The sequence below is a fragment of the Geotrypetes seraphini genome, chromosome 15, assembly GCF_902459505.1.
Source record: "Geotrypetes seraphini chromosome 15, aGeoSer1.1, whole genome shotgun sequence".
In the NCBI taxonomy this organism is placed as follows: Eukaryota; Metazoa; Chordata; class Amphibia; order Gymnophiona; family Dermophiidae; genus Geotrypetes; species Geotrypetes seraphini.
In genome coordinates, this window is record NC_047098.1 from 16,460,752 (window position 1) to 16,475,191 (window position 14,440).

At 38.5% G+C, this 14,440-nt stretch overlaps 1 protein-coding gene across 10 annotated transcripts in view; it reads right to left on the bottom strand.

Moving 5' to 3' along the window:
• The window catches only part of PRDM16 (PR/SET domain 16), an 888,295-nt gene that overhangs the window by 388,118 nt on the left and 485,737 nt on the right, over nt 1–14,440 (bottom strand). For all 10 annotated transcript variants that reach the window (XM_033921997.1, XM_033921996.1, XM_033921992.1 and 7 more), the window contains exon 3: nt 10,447–10,497. In XM_033921997.1, the coding sequence (XP_033777888.1) occupies nt 10,447–10,497 (51 nt within the window). The remainder of the gene's footprint in view (nt 1–10,446; nt 10,498–14,440) is intronic.

The window sequence follows — 14,440 nt, forward strand, 5'->3', positions numbered from 1 at the left end:
GGGAGCGCATTCCAAGCATCCACTACCCTCTCCGTAAAATAGAATTTCCTAACATTGCCCCTGAATCTACCACCCCTCAACCTCAAATTATGTCCTCTGGTTTTACCATTTAACTTTCTCTGGAAAATATTTTGTTCTACTTTAATACCCTTCAAGTATTTGAACGTCTGAATCATATCTCCCCTGTCTCTCCTTTCCTCTAGGGTGTACATATTCAGGGCTTCCAGTCTCTCCTCATAAAACAAATACAAGCTTCTGGGATATCTTTAAGAGTAGACACCGGTAAAGAGGGATGTCTTTGGCTCTGATTTAAAATGATCTAAGGATGTTTGCAATCTTAAAGATGTAAGGAGAGTGTTCCAGAGCTGAGGACTACATACAGAGAAGATTGACTGTCGTATGTGTTTATATACTATGACATAATAGGACGGAACAACAATTTGATTTTCATTTATAGACCTTAGAATTCTGGTGGGAGTATATGGAATAAGATGTCCAGCAAGATAGGTCGGGTCCCCAGAAGAAAAAACTTTGAAAGTAAGTAGGAGTATTTTGTAGGTGATTCAATGTGGTAGTGGGAACCAATGTTCTTTTTTTTTAAAGTGGGATGATATAGTCAAATTTGGAAACATTGAGGATCAATCAAATTGCAGTATTGTGGATTAACTGTAGTCTTTGTAGATCTTTTTGATGTAAACCTGCAAAAAGAGAATTGCAATAGTCTATTTGTTGAGTTATTAGGGAATGCACTAAGATAGTCAGAGCGGAAGGGAAAAGAAGAGAATGTATGGATCAAATCATGTGCAGTTTGTAGAAGGAACATCTTATAATTTGGCTTATTTGTTTGATAAAGTTAGGTTTGAAATCTAGAATGACCCCCATGAACAAGTACTGATTGAACTAGATACTGGGTTTATTTTTAAGCAGGACTGGAGTAGGCAGTTCAGAATCACTCTGTAAAGAAAAAAATTACAGCTTTAGATTTATCCAGATTCAGTTTTAATTTGTGATGAGTGAGAGCCAGTCTTTAATTGATATTAAGTTTTGATTAAGGATGGTTATTTTTTTGCTAGTAAAAGATTCAAATGTGCATAAGATCTGTATGTTGTAAATCCAAGCAATTGTCCTAATGTTAGCAAAGGGAAAAGAAAAATACAAGAGGAGTGGCTTGAATATGGAATCCTGTGGTACTCCTGTGTCAAGGATGAATGGGGTAGAACTTGTTTATGACAAAAGGATCATATATGATCGATTTTAGACATAAGACTTAAACCATTCAAGAGATGTCTTTCTTATTCCTATTTGATTAAGGCAATCAAGTAAGTGGGAATGATCAATACGATCAAAGGCTGATGATAAGTCGAGTGATATCATTAAAATGTTTCTAAACCAATCAAATGCATTGTAAATGTAGGTTACAGGTCCAATCAGAGAAGTCTCTGGACTTTGAAATGGTCTAAAGGCTTTTTGGCAAGGATGAAGAACATTTTTTTGTTGTTGGCAAAATCTTGAAGATGACAATGGACAATGGTTTTAGCAATTTTTGAAAGGAAAGATAAATTTGCAATAGAACGATAGTTATTACGATCTGAAGGGTCTGCTGTCATACTTTTAAGCTTTGGCCTAAAATAGGCATGTTTCTAGTTAATAGGAAACATATCAGTAGTCAGACTATTATTTTTTTTTTTATAATTTTATATTTATTCAAATTTTACATTTTAAACAAGCACTTCAACTTGTTTGTAAATTTGATTTAGAATATGAAAGCACGGATTATGTATTGGTAGGAATAATGATTCTGGCATTTCTGATTTTTTCCTGGAAGTAACAAAAAGTTGAGCTGAGGGAATTAGATCAGAGCAATTTTAAATTTTTGATATGTTTTCTTCGCTTTAGTAATAGCTTTTAAATATGAATTTGCAGTGGACTTATAGGCTAGAAGGGATAATTTAGTTGGATGATGGCGCCAATGACATTCATTTTGATGAACTTGACGTCAAAAACTAAGAAGTTATTTAGTATACCATGGGTTTTTGGTTCTAAGAGGGTCTGATTTATGAGGATACTGTAAAGGTACTAGAGTATTGAAAGCATTTTTTAGGTTAGTGGTCCATAAAGTTGATTGTTCATCTAAGGAGTTGGCAACGAAGGCATCTAGATTTAATGCAGATTGGTTTAGAAGTGCCAAAGGGGGTAATATTTTTAATGTCTCTGAAAGAGAGTTGTGGAGACTGCAAAATTGGCGTGTCTAGAGTTCTGAGACTAAAAAAAAAAAAATCAAACTATGTCCAAGGTAGTGGTTGGATAACGATAATATTAATTTGAAAAAGTTGGCATTTGATTAGAAAAAATAAGGTCAAGGGTATGATCTCCTTTATGAGTTGGACCAAAGACATATTGCATCAATGATAGATCTGATTCAAGAGTTGTAAAATCTTCAGATGTAGTATGAGTGAGGCCATCAATATGGATATTGAAGTACCCTAGTATCACAGAATGGTTTGAATGAAGACAAAAATCAGTAATTGTCTCATTCAGATTTTGGAGAAAAAGTGTAGATGGTGGAGGAGGCGGATATAAGATCAGGGGGTAGTATTTATTTGAAAATTGAAGCATTTCTAATAATGAAGAGGAGGAATTAGAGGAGATATGGCTAATATCAAGTTTGGAAGAAGAAAGGACAGCAACTCTTTCACCATTTTGGGTAGGCCGGTGGCAAATATGATAGCGATAACCAGGGGGCCTTGCCTGATTGAGGTAAGCTGCATCAGAATCATGGAGCCAAGTTTATGTGAGACAACAATGATCAAGGTTGTGTGCCAGAACTAAATCATGGATTAAGTGATACTTATTTTGGAGTAGGAGGTGGTACGTTAGGAGGAACAGAGTGTGGAGAAATAGGAGTTGGATATCTTACCTGTCTGAGAGTGGAACAATATGGAGGAGGTCGATGTCCCCATTGAACAGGAATGGTTGAGAGAGATACATGAAGCAAAGTAAAAACAGCATCATATAAAGAAAATATATATTGTAAATTTGGAAGAGTTGGAGAGCTTAGGACTATTGGAGGGATTCCCACTTGGATTGTGCGTGAAGGAATGCATTATGGAGCACAACCTGTTCCTTTAGCGTGCACCAGCAGCACAGCACCTTATGCAGCATGGCATCTTACACGGCATAGTGCCTTATGTGGTGTGACACCGCTAGAAGAGTCAACTATATGAGCACTACTAATAATTTTATTTTTATATACTGCCTAACCAAAAAATGGTTCTAGGCGGTTTACAACAAATAAGCACAAGTCATACAGTGGAGAGTAATTTTAAAAGGAAAAACCAATTCAAAACAAAATACAATAAATAAGAATTGGTCCTACAGTAGAAAATAGGATTTAAAAGAAAAATGCAATTTAAAAGAATGGTTCTAAGCAGATTACAACAAATTAGAACCGACCATACAGTAAAAATACAATTTAAAAGAAGATACATTGCATGACGGAAGCATAGAATTATTAAACGAAACAACCAGTTAGGATACAAATCCAACCAGTTGGATCTTCAATAGTTTTCTACAATCAAGATAAGAAGAGGATCCTAGCATAATTTTGCCGAATCAATCATTCAATTTGGCAGCTTGAAAAGAGAGAGTTCTCTCCAGGAATCTTTTGTAACAATATAATTTAGCGGAAGGAAATGTAAACAGACAAACTCTGCGTTTGACCTTATTTGGGTAGTTCAAAGAAAAATGGGAAACAAGGTGACAAACCAAAAATTGATTTGTAACAAATGTAGGCAAACTTAAACAAAACTCTGGCCTCAATCGGCAGCCAGTGGAGTTTCAAATAATATGGTGTAATATGCTCCCATTTTTTCAATCCAAAGATCAATCGAACTGTGGTGTTTTGAACCACTCTCAATTTTCTTAAAATTTTTCTTAAAAGCACCCAAATAATTTTGCTATGCTGGATCTCCTCTGATTCTCCGACGCTCTCCCGTTGGTGCACTTTGATGATACACCAAGCATCCATGGAGAGGCTATGTTTTTCCTCGTTGGACTCTGCCCTGGGCCGGTCATTTTGTCTTTGTTGGACACCGTTTTGGGACACTTTTAACTTCCAGAGCTCGTAGTCACTTGTTGAATGTATGAGACTTTCTGTTGGGACTGCACTGGAATGGATTTTGTTTTTAGTTCTTGTTTAGGCTGTGGGATTGGGAGTGGGAGTGGGGCGGAGGGGGGGGGGGGGGGGAGGCTCAGGTATACGGTGAAATTGGGATGTGTTCTGGTATCCAATTATTCAGTTGTACACCATGTATATTTGAGTATTTTGAATATTTCTGAAAATGCAATAAAATATATTCTTCAAAAAAAAAAAAAAAAGCACCCAAATAAATAACATTACAATAATGAAGAATACTTAAAACAAATGACTGCATTAACAGACGGAATGAAGCTCCATCAAAGTATTTCTTAGTGCGAAGTTTCCAGAGCACAGCAAATATTTCTTCAATAATAGATCAGTATGATGTTCTAAAGTGAGATGTTTATTTATAGTCACTCCCAATATTTTTGAAGTCGGGAAGCAGGCAACGAAACCACAAAAAAAAATGTCTTAACTCAGACCATGTCTAGAAACTTTACAGTAAAGGGCGGAGCTCTTCCCATCAGCCAGTACGAAGACCATTATTTATACCAGTTAAGAGGTGACAGCTGTGTAATCTTTCCTAGGCTTTGCTTGTTATCTCTCACCAGTGGAAGAGGCCATTATCTCATAGACTGACCTGCTCTTACCATTGAATGACACACATCTTACGATATTAGTTTTTCTCTTATTTGTGTCTATGGGAAAAGTGTTTAGTGCATACAGTCCTAAATTAGTCCAATAAAAAGATATAATCTCTAACCTATTGATTGATTTTTAATTTTAATTTCAAATATCAGCCCCAAACCATTTTCTGCTTCATTCCAGAGCACTGCCTAGTGAGTTACTATGAATCAATTTTTCACTCCGTCAAAAATTACAAAGACTAGGGGACACTCAAAGATACAGGGAAGTGCTCTTAAAACCAATAGGAGGAAATTTTTATTTACTCAGAGAATAGTTAAGCTCTGGAATGCATTGCCAGAGGATGTGGTAAGAGTGGATAGCATAGCTGGTTTTAAGAAAGGGTTGGACAAGTTCCTGGAGGAAAAGTCCATAGTCTGTTATTGAGAAAGATACAGGGGAAGCCACTGCATGCCCTGGATTGGTAGCATGGAATGTTGCTATTCTTTGGGGTTCCAGAATCTTACTATTCTTTAAGATTCTGAATGGAATTTTGCTACTCCTTGGGTTTTGGCCAAGTACGAGTGACCTGGATTGGCCACTATGAGAACGGGCTACTAGGCTTGATGGACCATTGGCCTGACCCAGTAAGGCTATTCTTAGGGTCTTATGTTCTTATGTCAGGAAGTCTCTCGCTCCTTTTGCTTTCCCCACCCTCTTTACATGCTTATGATATCCAAGATGTAGGCGTTATGAAGAATTAGAGAGTCAAATTAATCATAAATGATTTACTTGACTTAAGTCCTTCCCATATTCTACTTTGCATGGGAGCACAGTGGGTCCAAAGCTCATTGTGTAACATGCAATTAACTAAAATTAATTACAATTTCAGTTAAGCACAAAGACACGGCATGGGAAAACATCTTTTATTACCATAGTCATGCGATCCTTACATCATTAGCATCTTTATGTCTAAAACTGCCTGTTTATATTATATAAAATCAGTTTATATTATATAGAATCAGTAAGAACAATATATAAACATTGTCAACACAAAATATTAACATTTCAACTGAAAGTCAACAACCTAAAGAAAACCAAAATGATATAGAAGTCAAATTGATCCAACCTTCAAACCCAATAGATTCGAGCAACTCTGTGCTGTAGCAGAATTTGATAATGCTCAATCTAAATAATTAATGTCAAGTGAGTTCCTAATATAACTGCAGGAGCCAAATAAAGCCCGGTCATCCAAAACAAAGATACTGGTATCAAAAATATATTGGCTAATGCAACAGACACTAAGTAGAACATTGATACCAAAGATCAATTTAAAGCCTGTTGGGATGGCCCTGTATTAATTGATTTTCTAAAGAGCAGCCGGTCTATCGTAAAATGAAAGCCTCTGGGAAGCTGCTTCTACCGTGGAGAACCAACGTATGGAAATATATTATTTTTAGTATTTGTTCATTTCACCTCAACTAAAAGAAGAAGCAAAGAAAAAAGTTAGGCTTCTAATGTACTAGCCATTATATAGGCTACATGGATTGCCTGCCTAGGATGAGCCATTTCAATTTAGGCATGTGAGGAACCTGATATTCAGGTATCCCCTCTATTTCTAGAAAGTTGAGCACCCACATTTCCAACTAGTACATCTTTAACCATTTAAGTGCCCTACCACTGCTCCTTTTCGGTGGAAAAACTGACCATTTAGCAGGTTAACTGCCACCATTTTATTTGTAAAAGTGCTGAAAATAGATGCATAAGCAAATTATGCATTTGCCACCTACTGGCAAGCTTTGGATATCAGGCCTACAATTTATACAGTGCTATGGAGGATGCTATTTTAGCGGAGCTTTTTTAAAAAAATAGCCAGGTCAAAATTTAAGCACCATTTTTGATATTCTTTTTCAAAGCCACCCACTGCCTTTAAAAATATATCCAAATATTCAGTGCCAGCCAATATCTGGATATTAGAGCCGAGTAATTGTACCCGAGTATAGAGTTAATTGCCAGCATTATCCAGATACCAATGATATACTCATAATGAATGTTGCCTGGATTCATTATGGATACCCATAATGAATGTAGCTTTATGGATACCCATAATGAAGGTTGTGGTCTTCAGATAAATTCCAGCTGTCCCAGGCTCTGCATCTAGACATTACTAGTGCTATCCAGATAGCGCTAGGGTGGTCCCACAGGGATTTTCTGTGTAATTATTTAGCAAAAGACACAGAAAATTCAGGTATGGTACCAGTCATTAGCTGGCTTGTTGGTTCTCTATCACATTACAATAAAGAAGTTCATTTTATCAAGGTTTTAACAAAATCCTTCAATTATTTATTATAATCATATTCAAGTACATCCACATATAGCTTATACATTTAATTAATAATATATCCCCAAGACTCCCCTCCACAATATGAACTAGTGAATAAAGTGCATTGTGGACAATGAAAAACAGACAAATAATCTAAAAAGTCCAGTTCATAGACTATCAATATCAATTTGCAACTTTGTTCTCTATTTCAGCCAACTGTTTCCTGTGCTGTTTGGGATGTCCATCCAAACTGTTTCTTCCTTTCATTACTTTGGCATTACTACTGATTCGCAGTTATTTTTCATGAACACGTTATTAAGCAAGGTTTTTATGCTCTTCACAAACAACACATAATATGATCTTATTTAGATATTTCTGTTCTTTACATGTTCTAATCCCAGCTTATGTTATTTCACAGTTAGACCACTTTTATGTAGGTTGTACCAAATCACAGAATCTTCAATCACTATATAATTCAGCTGCACATTTTCTTTGTCATGCTAAAAAGTCAGACCATATTACTCCTCTGTTTACACAACTTCATTGGCTGCCTTTGCCATATTGATCTCAATTAAAAATTCTTTGTCTTGCATATAAGGCCTACCATACAGGCCATCCATCATTCCTGGCACCTCCTGCTACCCATATATACTTTTCAGAGCCCTTCATTCAATGGATGTTTAATATTGAATTAATTTCTTATCCAGTTAAGGTTATATGCAGTCTTGCCACTGAAATGACCTCAGATCCAGGGGTCAGTTTAAGGGGTAGGCCAGCAAGGCACAAGAGTACAGTACCCAAAGGTAAGAATGTTGAAAGCCAGCCTCTTTGAATGCTTTTAAAGCTGGCCTCACTGGCTCCATCCTCTTTGCATCTTTATCTGGCTCTGCCATTGCTAGTGGAAAATTTAAAACGAGACAAGTATTTTCTGTTTCTTGCATTTTCTAATCCTTCCCGTGGTGCTGGCAAAGCCAGATGAAAGTGTGCAAACCGCTGGGAGCAAAAAGCACAAGCTTCCCCCGCTGCGAAAGGTGTTGAATTCCTCAGACAGGTGAAAAGGGAGGCGCTGGGAGAAAGGTGGGGTTAAAGCTGAGGCGGGGGCTAGAAAGAAGGCGGGGGGAGGGGGGGGAGGACTGAAGCTGATGTTAGGGCTGGGAGAAGGGGGGGCGGGGCTGATGTTGAGGCTGGAAGAATGAAAAGGGATAGGAAGACAGGTATCCCTGAGTTCTATATACTTGTTTGCACAATTCGATGCTTAGTGTGCAAAACACACAAGTTATAGCATTAGCTAATTGGCTATAACTAGTGTCAATTGGCACTTATTGGACTAATTAGCAGTTATGCATATAACTACCCTTAGTTTTCTATACTTTAAGCTTGCAAAATTTGTAAGGCACAACTGCATTGGCAAGGATGGGTCCTCACTTATGAACACAGTTTTGGAGGCCTAATCTAGCGGTTCAGAGAAAGGCGACAAAAATGGTAAGGGCCAAAAGAAGTATGAGAAGAGGCTGGAAGACCTATATATGTATACTGTGGAGGAGAGGAGGGACAGGGGAGATATGATACAGACGTTTAAATACTTGAAAGGTATTAACATAGAACCAAATCATTTTCAGAGAAGAGAAATTGATAAAACTAGAGGGCCTAAATTGAGGTTACAGTGCAGTAGACTTAGGAGCAGTGTTAGGAAATGAGAGGGATGGAGAGGGTAGTGGATGCCTGGAATGCCCTCTCGAGGGAAGTGGTGGAGAGGAAAATGGTGGCGGAATTCAAAAAGGCGTGGGATAAACACAGAGGATCTCTAATTAGAAAACGAACATAAGATCGATTGGTATAAATTAAAGAACTAAGGCTGGTACTGGGCAGACCTGCATGCTCTGTATCCGATATATGGTGATTCGGTGTAGGATGGGCTGGGGAGGGCGTCAGTGGGAACTCCCTGCAACTTGGAACTTTACAGGCCAGACTTTACGGTAGCTATCCTGCAAATAACGAGATGGTTGGATAGGCTGGAGTGAGCTTGGACGGCGACTCCAGCAGTTGGAACCTAGGACTATGGCTTTATGGTTTATGGTCTTTATCTGCTATCATTTACTATGTTACCATGTATCTGACAGCAGTTAGGCACAAGCTTTTCCAACAGCAGTTTAGCTATCACGAGTGGGGGGGGGGGGGGGAGGGGGGAGAGGAGAAGAACATATGCTTAGAAAAATACAGAGGAGGAGGAGGAAGAAAGGCAGGGTAAATGAATAATGGAGACGAAAACAGACTGATACTGGGGACAAGGGTATGCAAGACAGAAGGGACCCAGACATAGGCTGAGACTCCATGATTGGTTAGACCAGATTAAGATCGCCTGGGTATTGGGAGAATAAGGGAGGACTGTGAGTAAAGATTCGGGATTTGGTACAGTAGAAGTGGATGTGGTCAGCCTGTGTGCAAAAAGCATTGATTTTAGAAAGGGAAGGTACACAGATACACTTCCTCTTTCATAATCACAGCTTGTACTTGAACCATTGCAACCAATTACAATGATCATGCTCAACTGTTGGCTGATTAGTGGATTAAATGTAAGAGATTTGTGGAGGCTTTTCAATGCATGTTTATGTACTTTAAATGAATCACAGCATAAATACCACTTTTGTGCCCTTTTCATGCAACGATACTGGAGCAGGCAATGACAAACCATTCAGCTTGTAGTCTGCTAAGTAATTGCCAAGCAAATGGTGGTCCTATAAATCATTCGCAACTTCTAAAGAGGAGACTAGCTTCACCTTTTATCTTTGTGTATCATTTCATCACCAGCAAATGAAAACACTAGTAAATTGAGAAGTCAGCCCCCAGACTATTCTATTTCTTACATACTGACTCGTTAATGTATCACACAAAGCTTCTCTGACCTGTTTCCTATCCAGGTTGATGTCTGCAACTGTTTGACTTGAATTTACTCAGTCAGTCAGATTGAGTTTGAACCCACTTTGAATCTGACATTTTTTCCCTGCCCTTTCTAATTCAGACTTAATCATCTTGGCACTGATTTAACACAAACATTCGTAGCTCCAAATGATTCCTTGCCATCAGAAGACAGCATGAATCTCCGAATACCTCGGCCATGTCAGGAATCAAACGATACTTGGATCAAGCTGGGAATTGCACAGACGTCTCTGGTTGAAATTCCACTCTGACTATGAACACTCCTACCAGTTTGGACAGTGGTGAGACTTAACCCAAACCAGTTTGAATAACCCCCCACTCCCCCCATGTAAGAATATTCTAGAATGTTCAGAGCTGAAAAAGTCCAGAAACCAGATGCTTTGGCTTCCGTACAACTTGTAAAAGAAGGAAAACCGTTTCCTACCTTTCTTATGCAGCTCTCTTGTGCGGCGACCACAGAGTCGGAGAGGATGTGCTACAAAAGAACAAGACAGGAAAACTTGTCAGTTCACAGTGCCTCATCGGAATTATTATTATTTTTACGAAACATCAGATTTTTTTTTTTTTAAGTCACTTACCCCCTGTTTAACTACGGTGCGCTAATCGAATTAGTGCGTGCTAAACGCTCATGCGAACATACTCTAACATGCACACGTTAGCGATTTGTTATCAGAAACCACTGAAACACAAGTGAAGAACCCAAAGACAGCAGTGTTTTCCTTTGTTAGAAAAAGTGAATACAACACAAAAGAAACATTTTCAAAGGTTAAAAAATGCCCTACGCAAAGGGGATGACTCTAAAAATGGCACCTACTGTTGTGGGCAGCACCTTGCCAAATCTCACTCTAAATTTTTGAATTGACTTAATTGACATTTTAATTGAAAACCCCACCTGACCCTCCAACTGTTGCCCTTGTTTCACTTCTTCCATTCCTGTCCAAGCTACTTGAGCGTGCAGTCCTCCATGGCTGCCTTGAGTTCCTTTCATCTTGACCAACTCTTGAACTTCTACAATCTGGCTTTCGCCCCCTACACTCCACAGAGACCACCCTTACCAAAGTCTGCAGTGACCTGCTTCTGGCAAGATCCAAGGGCCAATACTCAATCCTCATCCTTCTTGACCTCTCTGCTGCTTTTGATACTGTTAATCACTACCTAAAAAGCACTGAAAAAACACCATGAACACCTTCTTTCACATCAAGCAGCATTGTGGGAGTAAAGACCTAGATCAACTGCTTTCGCCCACTACTTATGAGGAATTCAGAAAACGTCTAAAAACTCAACTGCTCCTAAAGTATCTAGACAACTGACCCATTCATCTTCTTTCTTCTCCTTAGTGATGCCTCTGTCCTATTAATCTCTTTCTCCTCAACAACGCATTTCCGGTCCTATTAACTCTCCTCTTCCCCCCTCTTAAATTCAATCAATTTGTACCTCGCTTAATCTATTGTAAACCGCATAGAACTTAACGGTATTGCAGTATATAAGCTGTTGTTATTATTATTATTATCTACTCCTTGATACGCTATCCTTGCTTGGATTCTATGAATCTGTCCTCTCCTGGTTTGCCTCATACCTCTCCCATCGCATTTTTAGTGTATATGCTAGTGGATCCTCCTTTGCTGCCACCCCACTAGAAGTTGGTATACCCAAAGGTTCTATCTTAGGGCCTCTTCCTCCCATGGCTTCCAGTATCATTTATATAATATATACTGTATATATATATATATATATATATATATATAAATTATTTATTTTTTTATCGTATATTCATTTAACAAATTAATAACAAATTCATTTAACAAATAAAGCTTTATTTGGTGAAGTGGTCGAATGGGAAAGTGGTGACCATCTAGGGGAATGGTCTTGAAAAACAGTAGCAAAATATGTCGACCATGATTCCCTGATAAGAGACCATTAAGATAAGTGTATTTATTAAATTATATTTTAATGTAAATCATATTTTATTGACGTACCATCAGCAAATACACAACATCAAACAGGAATGCAAAAAAGCAAGAACACCAAAAATACATCAAGAGCAAATTTTCAAAGAAACCCAAGGATCAACCCCTGCTCATATTAAATTATATTTTATAAGTGTGTTAAATGAATATAAGATAAAAAATAAAATAAAATTTAAGAAAAAGGGAAGTGGGGGGAGGCTGAGAACCTATGACGAAGTGACACGTAAATCTTGGGGCAATGAGATGTTTGAGCCTCAAGTGGTATGGCTGAGGTAAAAAAAAAATTGAAAAAAATCTGACTTGAGGTAGACGAGATTGTTTATTTGAAGTTGATTACCTTGAGTAGAATATATTTTTCTGCCAAAAGTATTTATGATCGTTACATAAGAGTTCAGCATTTCTTTGATCCAGCACATTTCCTCCCTCAACGAAGCCAGAAAGTGTGGGTCTCATATGCTTTCGGAAAAGAGAAGAAATGGGCATAAAATCCTCACTAGTCTAGACTGTAGAAGTTGGCACTCATTTTCAAAGCAGAAGGTTGACTCAAAATTGCCAAAAAAGGTCATCTGCCAAAAACGTCCAAATTGGGATTTTTGAAAGGCAAAATTTGGACATTTCATACTGCAGTTCATCCAAATGGCAAGGGGGGGGGGGGTGCTGGAGGCATGTTTTGGGCGGTGACTCATCAAAACTACGCAGGACATTGCCACGCTGACAACTGCGTGCCAACAATCCCACGCAGGACTTCTGCGCGCCACATTCAAACTGTTCCTGTTAGCGCTCAGAGGGTGTGTGTGTGAGGGGACTAAACTCACAACTGTTCATGCTCACGTTGGGGGGGGGCGTGGGGGAACCCCCCATTACATTGAAAACTGCCGATTACCCAAAAACCAAAAGAAAACGGCAGTTTCCACTTTGGGGGTTCCCTCCCCCACACACCCCCAAGCGTGAACACTTGTCAGTTTACTGGGGGGTTCCCCCCAGACCCCCCACTCACAGCGCTAACAGGAACAGCTTGAATGTGGTGTGCATAAGTCCTGCGCAGGATTGTCAACGTGCCAATGTCCTGTGCGCTTTCATTACGGAACCGTTTGGGCAGATCTAGGGTGAACCCAAACTGAGGACATCTTTCAGCGATAATGGAATGGGAAGAAATATCCAAGCTAAAAAAGAAGGAATTAAAAAAAATAAATAAAATCTAAACCTGTTTCCATCAAGTCCAGGATTCAAAAAGGTGCTCCGATTGAGTAGCTAACCACTGCACAGATGAATGCATGATCCCTCCTTCATCTTCCAATGGTTATTGACTCCATCCCACTCCCCTAAGAAGTGAAAGTGACACCGGAAACCAGACTCTCTGACAGCTTCAAGTATTATGGCCATCTCTAACAGATCAGCAGTCAAGTGTGCGGGGTAGCCTAGTGGTCAATGCTGTTGGCTTTGAACAATAGGACCCAGGTGTAACTCCCACTTTAACTCTTATTTCTGTAGAAACACGTGAGCCCTCCCGAAACACATAAATACCTACCGTATCTGAATTTACAAGACACCTACAAGTATGATGGCTATTGAAATGGAGGGTTCACAATAACATAATGGAATTAAGGTGGGCTTTGTACATGGGTCCTTTTGTTTAAAGTCCACCGTGCTGACCACTAGGCTTCCCCTTTGCTCTGCTCTGTGTACAAATGACCAGACAGATGTTTTTGTGTCTTTTTTGGCATTCATATTTTGGACATCTTATTTTGGGAAATAGCTGTTCATTTTGGATATTTTCAATGCAAGAACATCCTTCGCATGTAGTTTTGAACAGAAAATCCCAACATTTTTCTAGTTTGAAAATGACTGTGAGATAGACTTTTTTTTGGGGGGGGGGAGGGAGGGTGGAATGTTATAAGCAGGATGTCCCAATTCTGACTTGTTACCAAATAATTTATCATGCACTATCTATAAAATTCACAAAACTTATTAAGAAAATTTTGTGGACCTTGAGAATGTGAATTGATTTCAAATTATATTGTATGATTCATTGACTCCACTCTTCATTGGTCCATTTACCATTTTCAATAACGTCATCAAGTTTAATTACTATTTTGAGAAATCATTGGTGCCCTGTGAGTTTGCCGGGTGAGAAATTGGAATTCCCATAGCTTATTGTTGCAATAAAAATTTAGGAGCATTTTTAATGAAACAATGATATGAATTTCTAGAACAAAATAATAATAAGACACATAGAAAGGTTGGTTCGTGCTAATGATATGAATACAACTTGGCGAGTGAAGTATAGCATTTTCAGTCATAGATAAACATCAGATTAACTGTGCATCTACATATGTAATATATATTGTTATAAGCCCTGTAAAGATATATGTAGGGAGAACTATGAGGTCAGTTCACATATGTCTTAATGAGCATAAATCTAAAATTAAGTGCAAACATATGTTGGATTCA